General features: G+C 41.4%; 1 protein-coding gene across 2 annotated transcripts in view; it reads right to left on the reverse strand.

The window, feature by feature from the left end:
• The window catches only part of SPG11 (SPG11 vesicle trafficking associated, spatacsin), a 104,205-nt gene that overhangs the window by 37,331 nt on the left and 51,793 nt on the right, over positions 1 to 15,081 (reverse strand). For both annotated transcript variants that reach the window (XM_038009927.2, XM_038009926.2), the window contains exons 18-23: positions 13,752 to 13,897; positions 11,669 to 11,830; positions 9,987 to 10,053; positions 3,073 to 3,238; positions 918 to 1,123; positions 236 to 344 (exon numbers count right to left, since the gene is read on the reverse strand). In XM_038009927.2, coding sequence (XP_037865855.2) covers positions 236 to 344; positions 918 to 1,123; positions 3,073 to 3,238; positions 9,987 to 10,053; positions 11,669 to 11,830; positions 13,752 to 13,897 — 856 coding nt within the window. The remainder of the gene's footprint in view (positions 1 to 235; positions 345 to 917; positions 1,124 to 3,072; positions 3,239 to 9,986; positions 10,054 to 11,668; positions 11,831 to 13,751; positions 13,898 to 15,081) is intronic.

The raw sequence follows: 15,081 nt of genomic DNA on the forward strand, positions 1-15,081 counted from the left end.
TGGTAAGTCCATCTCTAAAGAGAGAACTGCTGTCTTCACCTTCTTTTCACTGATGGCAAGATGCAATTAAAATCATTATTCATTTACTGAGCATCTGCTATATGCTAGATAAAGAAGAAGATAAGGTCTAGTGGGATTTAGTGGAAACACCAGAGTTGTTCAAAGAAAAACTAGGCAAATACAGGTTGGCACAATAAGCTTGTTAGAAAAGAGGCTGAGACCGCAACTCACAAACCTCTTTATTTCCTGTTGCTGAATGCTGTTCCATGTGCCTTCTTCTAAGAGAACAAGCAATTCTTCTGTGGTTGCCTTTTCACCATCAGCTAGTTTAGATAGTTTTTCGGCTGTAAGAAATATAAACAACAAAATACGGTCAAGAGAAAAAGTCAAAACCTGAGCAATTCTGTTTGAATAGTGTGGCTCAGGGCCATTTCAGTACCCAATTCAAGTGCCCAAGAAAGTGAGATAAAGAACACACACTCGGCCGGGCGCGGTGGCTCAAGCCTGTAATCCCAGCACTTTGGGAGGCCGAGACGGGTGGATCGTGAGGTCAGGAGATCGAGACCATTCTGGCTAACACGGTGAAACCCCGTCTCTACTGAAAAATACGAAAAACTAGCCGGGCGAGGTGGCGGGCGCCTATAGTCCCAGCTACTCGGGAGGCTGAGGCAGGAGAATGGCGTGAACCCGGGAGGCGGAGCTTGCAGTGAGCTGAGATCCGGCCACTGCACTCCAGCCTGGGCGACAGAGCGAGACTCCGTCTCAAAAAAAAAAAAAAAAAAAGAACACACACTCTGCAGGAAAAGGATAAAATCAAGAAGATAGCCATTTTCTCCCCAAGCACTCAAAAATCAATGCCTTAGACCTAGTCACACCTTCTCTAAACAAAGCAGACCAAATAAAAAAAGGTGCTGTACCTACAGACTCTCTGATAAAGCTGTACTGAGCATCTTCATTTCTGCACTTGTATCTCAAAATTATATTGGCCACTTTCAAATCAACTCTGAGTTTGAGGCTGTCAAGGCCAAGCAATTCTAAGAAACAAACACATGCAGCTCCTACTGAAGGTATGTGGAAGGAGGAGAGCCCTATAACATAGGCTTCATTGCCTACTTGCTGGATCCTGAAAAAGAAAGGAATCAAAATCACATCAGCACATGAAAATTATTTCTCACCAGGAAAAGCAAATGGAATTAAATCAGTGACACATGGAGTGCCAGCCATGTGATTTCTGGCCTCCTCTCCCTTCCCTTTTGCCCCTTGCACGTACCCGTTTAGGTTCCTGGTAGCTTTTCAGTTGTCTTTTGGCACAAGAGCCCCCCATTCCCTTAAGTTGACTTTCTAAAACACTTACTCATAGTCTAAATTATTCTTGCTTCCAACTTCATCCAGAAGACATGAAGTACAACTTCTGAAAGACTGCCAACTTGTGATTTTATCAATTATGAGTATGTATACGAACTACGAAGAATATCAATGCCACTTAAATTTAAGTTTGACATCATAAAGCACATTTAAAAAAACTCAGATAGGCCTTTTATAGGAATAGAAAATTTGAGAGAGACATAATAAATTACTATTTATTTATTTATTTATTTATTTATTTATTTTTTTTTTTTTTTGAGACGGAGTCTCGCTCTGTCGCCCAGGTTGGAGTGCTGTGGCCGGATCTCAGCTCACTGCAAGCTCCGCCTCCCGGGTTCACGCCATTCTTCTGCCTCAGCCTACCGAGTAGCTGGGACTACAGGCGCCCGCCACGGCGCCCGGCTAGTTTTTTGTATTTTTTTAGCAGAGACGGGGTTTCACCATGCTAGCCAGGATGGTCTCGATCTCCTGACCTTGTGATCCACCCGTCTCGGCCTCCCAAAGTGCTGGGATTACAGGCTTGAGCCACCGCGCCCGGCCTATTTATTTTTATTATTATTATTTTTGAGATGGAGTCTCGTTCTGTTGCCCAGACTGGAGTGCAGTGGCGTGCTCTCAGCTCACTTCAACCTCCGCCTCCCGGGTTCAAGCAATTCTCCTGCCTCAGTCTCCCGAGTAGCTGGGACTACAGGTGCCCACCACCATGCCTGGCTAAGTTTTGTATTTTTAGTAGAGATGGGGTTTCACCATATTGGCCAGGCTGGTCTCAAATTCCTGACCTTGTGATCTGTCCACCTCAGTCTCCCAAAGTGCTGGGATTACAGGTGTGAGCCACCATGCTCAGCCCACACAAGACATTATTAACCATGTTTTTAACATGTGGAATGGGAGGCTGAGGGGTATCTTTCATTTTTCACCTTTCTAAACTACTTGAATACTTTACCATAAAAAGGTATTACTTTGTTAATTATAAAACAAACCAATAAAGTAAATCTATATTTAGCTGTTCATTATAGTAGATGCTCCTCTCAATTCTGTGCTTTATAAAAATGAATTAAATGAATTATTAAAGACATTAAATATAGAATTCACATCTCATCATATAATTCCTTTTCTTAAGTTCTGGGATACATGTGCAGAACATGCAGGTTACATAGTATACATGTGCCATGGCAGTTTGCTGCACCTATCAACCTGTCATCTAGGTTTTGATCCCCGCATGCATTAGGTATTTGTCCTAATGCTCTCCCTCCCTTAGAATTCCCTCTCTAACCGCTAATACCTGACAAGCTCCTATATGATTTTAAATCTGATTATTTTTCAAAATATATTTATCTTTTTTCCAGTTAACAAAAATCACACACACTGAATGCCAGAAACTTGGGACACACAGGGAAGCACAAATGAAAACAATAATCACCATCCAAATGTAATCACTGTCAAATGTGGTATGTTTCCAGTATGTTTTTCAATGTATGTGTAAAATGTTACAGATATGTCCTTTTTTAGAATACAAATTATAATTTATTTTACTTTTTTTTTTTAGTGGCAGAGTCTCACTGTTACCCAGGCTAAAGTGCAGTGGTGTGACCATAGCTCACTGCCTACTTGAACTCCTGGGCTCAGGTGATACTCCTGCTTCCCAAAGAGCTGGGATTACAGGGGTGAACCACTGTACCCAGCCAAAATTATATTTTAAATACTCACAGTTGCTTGGGAGTCTTGCTTTTGATTAATTCCTGGACCAGAAAAGTACCAAATGCAAATGATGGCCGTCCATGATGTAAATAATAAGCAAAATTCAGACGTTCCACTACAGCGTATTTATTAACCAGGTCAGGGCTAGAGAAATGTGGGAGATGACTCCATGCATCTGGGAGGAAAGTGAAACAATATCAATTATCTGTACATCACCATAATTAATTTCAGATTTGCACACGGAAAACTTAACTCTCTAATGATAAAAGAAAACTGGTTGCTGTAATCATTTTGCATCACTATGTATCACTTTGGACTTACCAAAACCTGTTTTATTTTACTTCAACATATAGAGATAGCCTTCATTTTATACAAAGATGTGTATCTGAGAAGTTGCATAAAAACTATGGTAAGAAATGATGCTCTGGCTGAGTGCGGTGGCTCACGCCTGTAATCCCAGCACTTTGGGAGGCCGAGGCAGGAGGATGACCTGAGGGCAAGAGTTCGAGACCAGCCTGACCAACATGGAGAAACCCCATCTCTACTAAAAATACAAAATTAGCCAGGTGTGGTGGCGCATGCCTGTAATCCCAGCTTCTTGAGAGGCTGAGGCAGGAGAATAGCTTGAATCTGGGAGGCAGAAGGTGTGGTGAGCTGAGATTGTGCCTTTGCACTCCAGCCTGGGCAAGAGCGAAACTCTGCCTCCAAAAAAAGAAAAAAAAGATGCTCCCTCCTACCATCCCATTAAACTTACTTGTAATTTTAGTTGCTTTTTTTTTCTGTTGAGAGACTCTTTTAGGATCTACAATCAGCACTCTAGAGCTGATTGTCTCTAAACGCCTGAGTACTTTGAAATCTTCTCTCCTCTCTGGGCTTTTATGATCGCCTAAGTAAAATAAGCAAATTGGGCTAGATGATCTTGGAAGGCTGTGCCAGCGGGAGTGCTCCATGACATTTTGTTAATGGAATCTTCCCCCTGTGAGGGCTGCGGTCATTGAACTACAGCTTTGGCAGAGACCTGGGAGGGTCTGGCTGCCAGTGGAGCAAGGCTCAGTGATTACTTGGGGTGGAGAGGGATGTCTTCTCTCCGTTTGGGTCTTCCTGGCCACAGCTCATTACATCTGTTATTATAGATACTAATATATAACTGCGGGGGGAATTCCCAGTATCTATAACATCCCTATATCTATATCCCAGTATCTGTAACACATCCCTAAACCAATGGAGGAACACGTGCTGGGGACATAAGAAAGCAGACCCAGAAGTGACTCCTTAGAGGGCAATGTGCATGCTCATTTTGGGACAACTGTCAGAGAGCTAAAGTCATTCTGGTTGAATGTGTAAAACTGATTTAAAAAAATAACTTTAGAAGCTGTCCCAACTGATTTCATTTAAGGATATTGTTTACAGGGGTGGAAGGAGGCTCTAGTCTGGCAGGTCTAGTATCTCAGAAGTAATAGGGCTTTAGAGTCATAAATGTGTTTGAGGCCGAGCGTGGTGGCTCACTCCTGTAATCCCAGCACTTTGGGAGGCTGAGATGGGTGGATCAACTGAGGTCGGGAGTTCGGTATCAGCCTGACCAACGTGGAGAAACCCCATCACTACTAAAAATACAAAATTAGCCAGACATGGTGGTGCATGCCTGTAGTCCCAGCTACTCAGGAGACTGAGGCAGGAGAATCACTTGAACCTGGGAGGTGGAGGTTGCAGTCAGCCAAGATCGCGCCATTGCACTCCAGCCTGGGCAACAAGAGTAAAACTCCGTCTCAAAAAAAAAAAAAAAAAAAGTGTGTGATTCCTGGTTTTGATACCACTAGCTGCATGACCTTGAGCAACTTATTTAACTTTTAAGAATTGTATATATTTAAAGTATACAACATAAATGGTTTTGTTTTTTTTGGGGGGGGGGACAGGGTCTGGCTCTCTCACCTAGACTGGAGTGCAGTGGCACAATCTTGGCTCACTGCAACCTCTGCCTCCTGGGCTCAGGTGATCCTCCCACTTCAGCCTCCCAAGTAGCTGAGACCACAGGTGCACTCCACCACACCCGGCTTTCTTTAGTATTTTTGGTAGAGATGAGGTCTCAAAATCCTGAGCTCAAGCAATCTGCCTGCCTTGGCCTCCCAGAGTGCTGGGATTACATGTGTGCACCCAGCCTCTTTTCTTTTCTTTTTTTTTTTTTTAAGATAGAGTCTTGCTCTGCTATCCAGGCTGGACTGCCATGGCACAATCTTGGCTCACTGCAACCTCCACCTCCTGGGTTCAAGCGATTCTCCTGCCTTAGCATCCTGAGTAGCTGGGACTTACAGGCATGTGCCACCACACCTAATTTTTGTACTTATAGTAGAGACGGGGCTTCGCCATATTGGCCAGACAGGTCTCGAACTCCTGACCTCAGGTGATCTGCCCACCTCGGTCTCCCAAAGTGCTGGGATTACAGGCATGAGCGTGAGCCACCGTGTCCGGCCAGCCACCGCGCCCAGCCCACCTAGCCTCCTTCACCAATGTTTGATGGTTTAACATGTACAGATCTTTGACCTCTTTGATTAAATTAATTCCTAAGTATTTTGTGTTCTATTAAAAAACAGAAATGGGATAGTTTTGTTCACTATCTTTTTCAGATAGTTTGCTATTGATATATAGAACACTACTGATTTTTGTATGTTGATTTAATATCCTACAACTTTCCTGAATTTATTAGTTCTAACAGTTTTACTGGTAGAGTCTTTAGGATTTTCTATATGCAAAATCATGCCATCTGCAAACAATGAAAACTTCACTTCTTCCTTTCTGATTTGGATGCCTTTCATTTTTTTTTTTTGCTTAAATGCTCTGGTTAGAACTTCAAGTACTATGTTGAACAGAAGTGGCAAGGGTGGGCATCCCTGTCTTGTTTCTGATCTTAGAGGAAAAGCTTTCAACTTTTCACTGCTGAGTATGATAATAGCTGTGAGCCTGTCATATATGGCCTTTATAATGTTGAGATGCATTCCTTCTATGCCTAATTTGTTGAGAGTTTTTATTAAGAAAGGATGTTGAATTTTGCAAAATGCCTTTTCTGTATCTATTGATATGATCATATGGTTTTTGTCTTTTTTTTTTTTTTTTTTTGAGATGGAGTCTCGCTCTGTCGCCACTCACGGCTGGAGTGCAGTGGCGTGATCTTGGCTCACTGCAAGTTCCGCCTCCCAGTTTCACGCCATTCTCCTGTCTCAGCCTCCCAAGTAGCTGGGACTACAGGCATCCGCCACCATGCCCAGCTAATATTTTTTGTACTTTTTAGTAGAGACATGGTTTCCCACAGTGTTAGCCGGGATGGTCTCGATCTCCTGACCTCATGATCCACTCGCCTCGGCCTCCCAAAGTGTTGGGATTACAGGCATAAGCCATTGCGCTTGGCCTGGTTTTTGTCTTGCATTCTGTTAATGTGGTGTATAATTGATTAATCTGTGTATGTTGAACCACCCTGGTTTTAATTCTGTATTTGATGATCCTTTAAGTTCAGAAAGGCAATAGCCAATAACCCTATCGTTATAAAATCTGTTAAATATATGCAAAAGGAGCTTTTTAAATTCATTCACAAAGGTCATTATGCAATAAAATCCCTTTTAACATATTTATATGAGTCCTCTGTTCACCAAAGCCAATTCACTGCACCTTTCTCCAACAGGTAATTTTTTTTTGTTTTTATTTTTGGACACAGGGTCTTGCTCTGTTGCCCAGGCTGGAGTGCAGTGGCATGACCAAAATTCACTGCAGCCTTGACTTCCTTAACTCAAGCAATCCTCTTGCCTCAGCCTCCTGTAGGACTGTAGGCACACACAACCATGCCTGGCTAATTTTTAAATTCTTCTTTCACCTTCTTGACCCTTATCTTCTATACCTGGCTAATTTTTTGTAGAGACAGTGTCTTGCTATGTTGTCCAAGCTGGTCTTGAATTCCTGGCCTCAAGCAATCCTTCCACCTCAGCTTCCTAAGTGTCAGGATTACAGGCATGAGCCACTACACCTGGCCTCCAACAGGTAATTTTAGAACGTTTCTCCCTCGACACTAATTACCCTTCTATAACCTCCATTTGTTATCACCTACTTTCTGATGTTGTATTCATAGAGCATGAATATCTTAGAAAGATGGCACCATCTTTCTATTAATAAGACCAACAGAATAGCTCAGATTAAAGTTCCTCTAAACCCAAGAAAATATCAGAACAAAAATGTCTCTTTTTAGATAAATCTGAAGTCAGAAGATATTTTGATGTGAGTCTAGTCATCTCTTGGTATCCATGGATGATTGGTTCCTGAAACTCTTGGATACCAAAATCCACAGAAGGATGCTCAAGTCCCTGTAAAATAGCATAGTATTTATATATAGCCTATGCACATTTCCCCATACACTTTAAATTACTCTAGATCATTTATAATACCTAATAAATGTAAATGCTATGTAAATAGTTGTTATACTGTATTTTTAAATTGGTATTTTTTTATTGTTCTATTTTTTTTTAATTGTTTGTTTGTTCTCTCAAATATTTCCCATCTGAGGTTGGCCGAATCCTTGGATATGGAACCCAAGGATCTGGAAGGCTGACTCCAGTTAGAAAGAAATAATCACTCCTGTCATGTACTATTCAATTGTCTCTTAACCACTTACTACCTATTTTTAAAAAAAGACAATACAGTGATCTGGTTCCAGAAACTAGTTCTGGAAAACAGTGTATCTGCTCTTGTTTTCAAAGTTCAAAGCTTATTTCTGAAATAAAGTTGTATTTTCTCATGGAATTCCAAGGACTTTCCACATTGTGACCTGATTCCTAAAAAAAAAGGCTTGAAGACCCTCGAGGTATCTGTCATCTTACAAAGGTCTTACCTGAAAGTACATTCCCTCTTTGAGATTAAAAAAACTGTCACATGCCCTATTTGCATTCTTGTGAGAACAGAGCGACTTTGGCAACTTGTAATTACATATAAAGCCATTCATTAAATATTTGCTGAGTGTGTGTAAGGCACACAGTACTGAAATGAGCACATTTGAGTTTTCTATTCAGATAAGACCATAATTTTTTAGCAGGTTGGGGCTTAGTATGGAGATTGTGTATAAGAGAAAATTCAATCTAAAGGGAAATTTTACTCTGGCCTGGTGCAGAAGCCAAGTCACCACCCAGTGTTACTACATCCATATTCAGTAGTAAAACCATAAGAAAACAGAAGTAAACATTCAAATTAAATACAGTTTTCCAATTTTATAAATATGTATTGGCTGGGCGCGGTGGCTCACGCCTGTAATCCCAGCACCTTCGGAGGCCAAGGCGGGTGGATCACAAAGTCAGCAGATCGAGACCATCCTGGCTAACATGCTGAAACCCCATCTCTACTAAAAATACAAAAAAATTAGCTGGGCGTGGTGGCAGGTGCCTGTAATCCCAGTTATTCAGGAGGCTGAGGCAGGAGAATGGCATGAACCCGGGAAGCACAGCTTGCAGTGAGCGGAGATTGCACCACGGCACTCCAGTCTGAGTGGAACGAGACTCCATCTCAAAAAAAAAAAAAAAAAGTATTATATTTTCAAGATAACAGTTTCATTTACTTTGTGATTTCCTCAAGTATGTTTTAAACTTCTAAAAATGGCAGGGAACACGCTTTCAACTTCTCTGTGCCTCTACTCTACCTGGTAGAGTGCTCAATTTCCAAGAGTTAGAATGCCAGGTCAAGATGTCACCTAAGTGATGGAGTTGGAGCCATCACAACAGGAGAGGGGATTTTGTCTACTCTCTAGTAACTTCACTGAGAAAGGGTATTTTTTTTTTTTTTTTTTTTGAGACGGAGTCTCTCTCTGTCACCCAGGCTGGAGTACAGTGGCCGGATTTCAGCTCACTGCAAGCTCCGCCTCCCGGGTTTACGCCATTCTCCTGCCTCAGCCTCCCGAGTAGCTGGGACTACAGGCGCCCGCCACCGAGCCCGGCTAGTTTTTTTTTGTATTTTTAGTACAGACGGGGTTTCACCGTGTTAGCCAGGATGGTCTCGATCTCCTGACCTCGTGATCCGCCCGTCTCGGCCTCCCAAAGTGCTAGAATTACTGGCTTGAGCACCGCGCCCAGCCGAGAAAGGGTATTTCTATTCGATAAATGCAATAAGCACTACTTTTTTCGGCACTCAACAAACATTTACTGAACATCTATTGTAGGCTTGGCATACACTGGACTCTGGGCATGAGGTAAATTCTATATATCAAAATTTGAACTTATAAAACATATACATTAAGAAATTCATTTTTATTTCTGTCAACAGATATTTATTGGGTACATACTATGTACAAAGTACTAATGCAAAGCCTAATTTAGGGTAATATAGGCAGAGGCACCACAGATAACATGATATTAAAGATAAAAGAGAAATAGAAAAAACAGTTTAAGAACAGAAAAAAATAAATCAGAGAAAGTCTTATGGTATTTATAGGACAGCAATGTGTGTGAATCTGGTACTTAAATGCCTTGCCTCCTTTTATTCTCATAGTAATGTGTTAGGTGGTCACTGTGATTAACCTCATTTCATAGTTAGATCACATGACCAAGGTCACACAGGTATTAATTACATGGTAGGGCCAAGATTTGTTTAATGCTGACACCTATGCTTTTAATTTTTATGATACTATACTGGAAATGAAGAATAATTTTTTGAAAGGAAGAAATATAATCAAATAGTTACACATTACCTTTTTCAGCAAGTACAGCACTAGTAACCTGATACATTGACTTTTAACTCACAATATGTTTTCAATTCTGTCTTCTGCGAACTATTTTTCCTTTGGAATACACCTTTACTTTTAAAATAAGAAGCAATGAGAAAACTAGATTGGCTTTACATATATTAACTTCTATAGTTAACATTGCTAAAACATGTCTCAAGAAGTACCCATGATGACTTACCTCCTATAGCTAGTGTGTTAGCAGACTGCCAGCCAAACAATCTGCTAGGATCAAAGGGTGATAATGACTGAAAAAGGGGAAAAGTTAAACAGAATTAGAAATTCATTGATTCTAAAATAGGTAAACAAAATTATACGAAAGGACTTCAGAGGTAGTCTGCTCCCCCTTTTCCAAGGCAATTTAAAGCTTATCGTTCTGGACATAAATTCTTTGAACACAGCCAGAGTACAATGGTGCAACCTCAGCTCACTGCAACCTCCGCCTCCTGGGTTCTACCAATTCTCCTGCCTCAGCCTCCCGAGTAGCTGGGACTATAGGCACGTGCCACCATGCCTGCCTAATTGTTGTATTTTTAGTAGAGATGGGGTTTCACTATGTTGGCTAGGCTGCTCTCGAACTCCTGACCTCAGGTGATCCGCCCAACTTGGCCTCCCAAAGTGTTGGGACTACAGATATGAGCCACCGCACCCAGCTCCTTTATAGAATTATAAACCTTATGCTATAAGCCTTATAGATACTAGGAGAATATGTGTATTCAGGGAAAAAAGGAAACCTTTTGAAATGAGAAATAGGCAAAGGAAGGTGTTCTTAACCGAGGGTCCCTGACTAGGCTTCAGGGAGTCTGTGAATCACTTTGAAATGTAAGCAAAATTATATGCATATGTGTAATTTTTCTGGGTAGAGGGTTTGTAGCTTTCTTACATTCTTAGAGGTTCTGAAAAAGATTAAAAAGCATTGATTTAAGGCCGGGCGCGGTGGCTCAAGCCTGTAATCCCAGCACTTTGGGAGGCCGAGGCGGGCGGATCACGAGGTCAGAAGATCGAGACCATCCTGGCTAACACGGTGAAACCCCGTCTCTACTAAAACTACAAAAAAACTAGCCGGGCGAGGTGGCGGGTGCCTGTAGTCCCAGCTACTCAGGAGGCTGAGGCAGGAGAATGGCATGAACCCGGGAGGCGGAGCTTGCAGTGAGCTGAGATCCGGCCACTGCACTCCAGCCTGGGCGACAGAGCGAGACTCCGTCTAAAAAAAAAAAAAAAAAAAAAAAAAAAAAAAAAAAAAAAAAAAAGCATTGATTTAAACAAACATCCCTGATTCATTGAGAAGAGACAGTTAGAAGTTACAAGTGGCAGAATAGAGTGCTTTTGATGAAAGCAGCAGACAGGTATGTTGGTCAACTGTTTGCTCTGACCCACCTCCACCCTTCCCACTCTGCTCAGCATTGCAGGAAACTACATTTCCCAAGCTCCTTTGCCCTTTGGCTACCAGATAAATATAGCCACAAAGACACTGTGGGAGACTAAAGATGGGAAGAGAGAAGTCAAGATATTCCCCCCCCTGCATTTTCCTGGGGCATCTACCTCCATACTCTATGTTCCCACTTCCCATTAGGCAGTCTGGTTGTTAGTTTAATTCCCAGAAATGGCTCCAGCTTCTGGGTTCTGGTAACACCACTTTTTTGCATTGTACTTGCAGCCTTAGGGGTGCAAGAACATGGCTTCCTATTTTGTTATTTGGGGTTGTCTCACTATCGCATTTGGTTTCTCCATTCTGCTATGATGCTGTATAACTAATTCCCTACGTTAAATGCCCTCCAGTTGAAAGATCTAGAGTGATTTCTGTTTTCCTGGCTGAATATTTAGGTCTATCAGACCTAAATATTGACCACCTAAATACTGTACCTGAATAAGGTGGTAGAGTGTAATATCAGATGGCAGGACACTAGGAGGAGTGCACTGTGGGAAGAGAGCAGTTTTTAGCTTGGGGTAAGGAGTTAATGCCATCTTCAAAAGCTGGGGATCCACTTTCTTCAAACAGTTTTCATTTTCTTCATTCTGAACAACCTAAGTAAAAAGACAGATAACAGGAGAGCAGCATTTTTCTCTTCTCAAAGTTTAAGTCTTTTTTTCACAAGAACCCTGTGAAACAAGATTAGCTTGAGAAGAGTATGTGGTAGTGAATATGGCATTAGACAAGTAGTCATAAGTTAACAGTTCTTGTTCTGGTTCTGAAACAAACTGGCTATGCGACCTTAGCTAGATATTTAATATCAGGTCTTTGTTTCCCCAGCTGCAAAATTAGGAAGTTCAGCTAGATCAGTGGTTTTCAAGCTGTATAGAAATTGTTTGAAAAACAGCTCTGCCAATATTTAATTCAATAATATATATTTTAAAATATTTACAAACTACTAAACTAGATGACTTCTCACTCAACTCTAAAGTTATCCTATGACTCTAATTTCTGACAGGTGATTAAAAATAGACAATTAAATAGTCGTGTAAGGTATACTGCAACAATCTAAAAGAGGTGGTATTAAGTTAAGCTAGCACCAGTAAGAAACTTTTGAAGATTCGATATTAAACAACATTCTTAATTTCCCTCTAAACAGGCCACTCTACTTCTAAAAAGCAAAGATGGGCACATTTCCATTAGGTCCCTCAATAAAGTTTATATGGGTAGCTGAAGATTATGGTTTCCTTTGAGGGCAAATAGTACAGAATAATTACCAAGCCACAGATCTAAAGTATTCTTACTCCCAGAAGCAAGCAGATCCTAATTGTATTCTGAAAACAAATCTGCAGTATTGGAAAACAAACTAAAGGGAAAAAAGAATCTCTACATAACATATTCATTCCCCTCCCCAACCCCACCCAGCTTTTTTTTTTTTTTTTGAGACAGGGTCTCACTTTGTCACTCAGGCTGAAGTGCAGTGGTATGATCTTGGCTCGCTGCAGCCTCGACTTCCCAGGCTCAAGCAATCCTCCTGTCTCAGTCACCCAAGTAGCTGGGACTACAGGAGCATGCCACCATGCCAAGCTAATTTTTTTTTTTTTTTTTGGAGATGGAGTCTTGCTCTGTTGCCCAGGCTGGAGTGCACTGGCATAATCTCAGCTCACTGCAACCTCTGTCCCCTGGGTTCAAGCAATTCTCCTGCCTCAGTCTCCTGAGTAGCTGGGATTACAGGCATACGCTACCATGACCGGCTAATTTTTGTATTTTTAGTAGAGATGGCATTTCAGCACGTTGGCCAGGCTGGTCTTGAACTCCCGACCTCAAGTGATCCACCCGCCTCGGCCTCCCAAAGTGCTGGGATTTACAGGCGTGAGCCACCGCGCCCGGTCATGCCCAGTTAATTAAAACAAATTTTTTTTGTAGAGACGGAGGTTTCGTCATGTTGCTGGTCTCAAACTCTTGTATGCAAGCGATCCATCTACCCTGGCCTTCCAAAGGGCTGGGATTACAAAAATGAGCCACTGCACCTGGCTTCATTCCCTTTAAATTGTAGATGCCAAAAATTTCTTTCCTTTTTTTTTTTTTTGAGACGGAGTCCCGCTCTGTTGCCCAGGCTGGAATGCAGAGGCGCAGTCCTGGCTCACTGCAACCTCCGCTTCTCAGGTTCAAGTGATTCTCATGCTTCAGCCTCCCAAGTAGCTGGGATTACAGGCATGTGCCAAGATGCCCAGCTAAGTTTTTCCTATTTTTAGTAGAGACAGTGTTTCACCATGTTAGCCAGGCTGGTCTCAAACTCCTGACCTCAAGTGATCTGCTCGCCTCGACCTCCCAAAATGCTGGGATTACAGGAGTGAGCCACTGCACCGGGCTGAGATATAAAATCTTAAAATTCAGCCTTGTCCTCTGCTCTTTAATCTAATGAAAGACTTGAATATAGTTATATTTTAATATCAACTGAGATCTAGACAATCCATAGATAATTCTGCTAAATTTAAAAATCAGTCCCATTTTGTTGTAAAGTGCTATCCATACCTGGCTGACACCCCCAGGAGAATACATTGTAGTAGCAAGGGCCAGGAGGGTATGTCCTTCCAATAGCATACTGCTTACACTGGCCTGATTGGTGGGAATCAAAATCTGAGCATTTGCGAGGCTAGCCTGGAAGATCAGTTTGGGATCTGGAAAATAAAAGACAGAGGGATAAATACTAAATTAAGAATTACATAAATGTGAGAAAAATAATATAAATTTTTAACTCTATCCACAGTGGAAAAAAAAAAAAAAAGGACTTCCTAAGTGTAAAAGCAATGGGAAAACATCACAGAGGGGAAAAATGAAAGATTTGTCTACATAAAAATAAAAACTTCTATTCAAAGACAATTAAAAGGTAACAATGGGCCGGGCGCGGTGGCTCAGGCCTGTAATCCCAGCACTTTGGGAGGCCGAGACGGGCGGATCACAAGGTCAGGAGATCGAGACCATCCTGGCTAACACGGTGAAACCCTGTCTCTACTAAAAATACAAAAAACTAGCCGTGCGAGGTGGTGGACGCCTGTAGTCACAGCTACTCGGGAGGCTGAGGCAGGAGAATGGTGTAAACCCGGGAGGCGGAGCTTGCAGTGAGCTGAGATCCAGCCACTGCACTCCAGCCTGGCCGACAGAGCGAGACTCCGTCTCAAAAAAAAAAAAAAAAGGTAACAATGAACTGAGAGAAAAATTATAACAAATGACAACCTAAAGAGTTGCTGAGTTTGTCCTCAACAAAGAGCTCATCCAAATCAATGCCAAAAATACTGACTCTAACAGGTAAATAGGCAAAAGAAATAACCAATTTATGAAGGAGGAAATATAAATGCCTGACACATAAAAGTACATAATTCACTAGCAACAAAGAAATGCAAATTAATTACATGCCATATACTACCTATCAAATTAGCAATAATTTAAAAAAAAAATCAAGCATTAGAGCTGGTCACAGTGAGTAGAGACTGGGACTTAAAATAAAATCATAAAACTGTACAACTCCCTTGGAAAGCAATCCGGTCCTACAGCAAGAACCTTAAAAACATGTATAACCTTTGACCCAATAGTTTTATATCCCAAAACCTATCTGTACTAAGAAAATAATCTGAAATAAGGACAAAACTCTATATTGAAATATGTTCAAGACTATTCTTTATAATAGAAAAAAATGGAAAATGGCCTCATCAGAAAATGAGAGAACAGTAAATTAAATAAGGGTATATCCATACAATGAAATATTATGTAAACATTTAAAATGGTCATTGTCTTTAAGAATGTGGGAAAATTCTGTTATAATATTACACAAAAAAGCAGTATATAAAAACACAGATGTTTCTTG

Source organism: Chlorocebus sabaeus, chromosome 26 (genome assembly GCF_047675955.1).
Source record: "Chlorocebus sabaeus isolate Y175 chromosome 26, mChlSab1.0.hap1, whole genome shotgun sequence".
Classification (NCBI taxonomy): domain Eukaryota; kingdom Metazoa; phylum Chordata; class Mammalia; order Primates; family Cercopithecidae; genus Chlorocebus; species Chlorocebus sabaeus.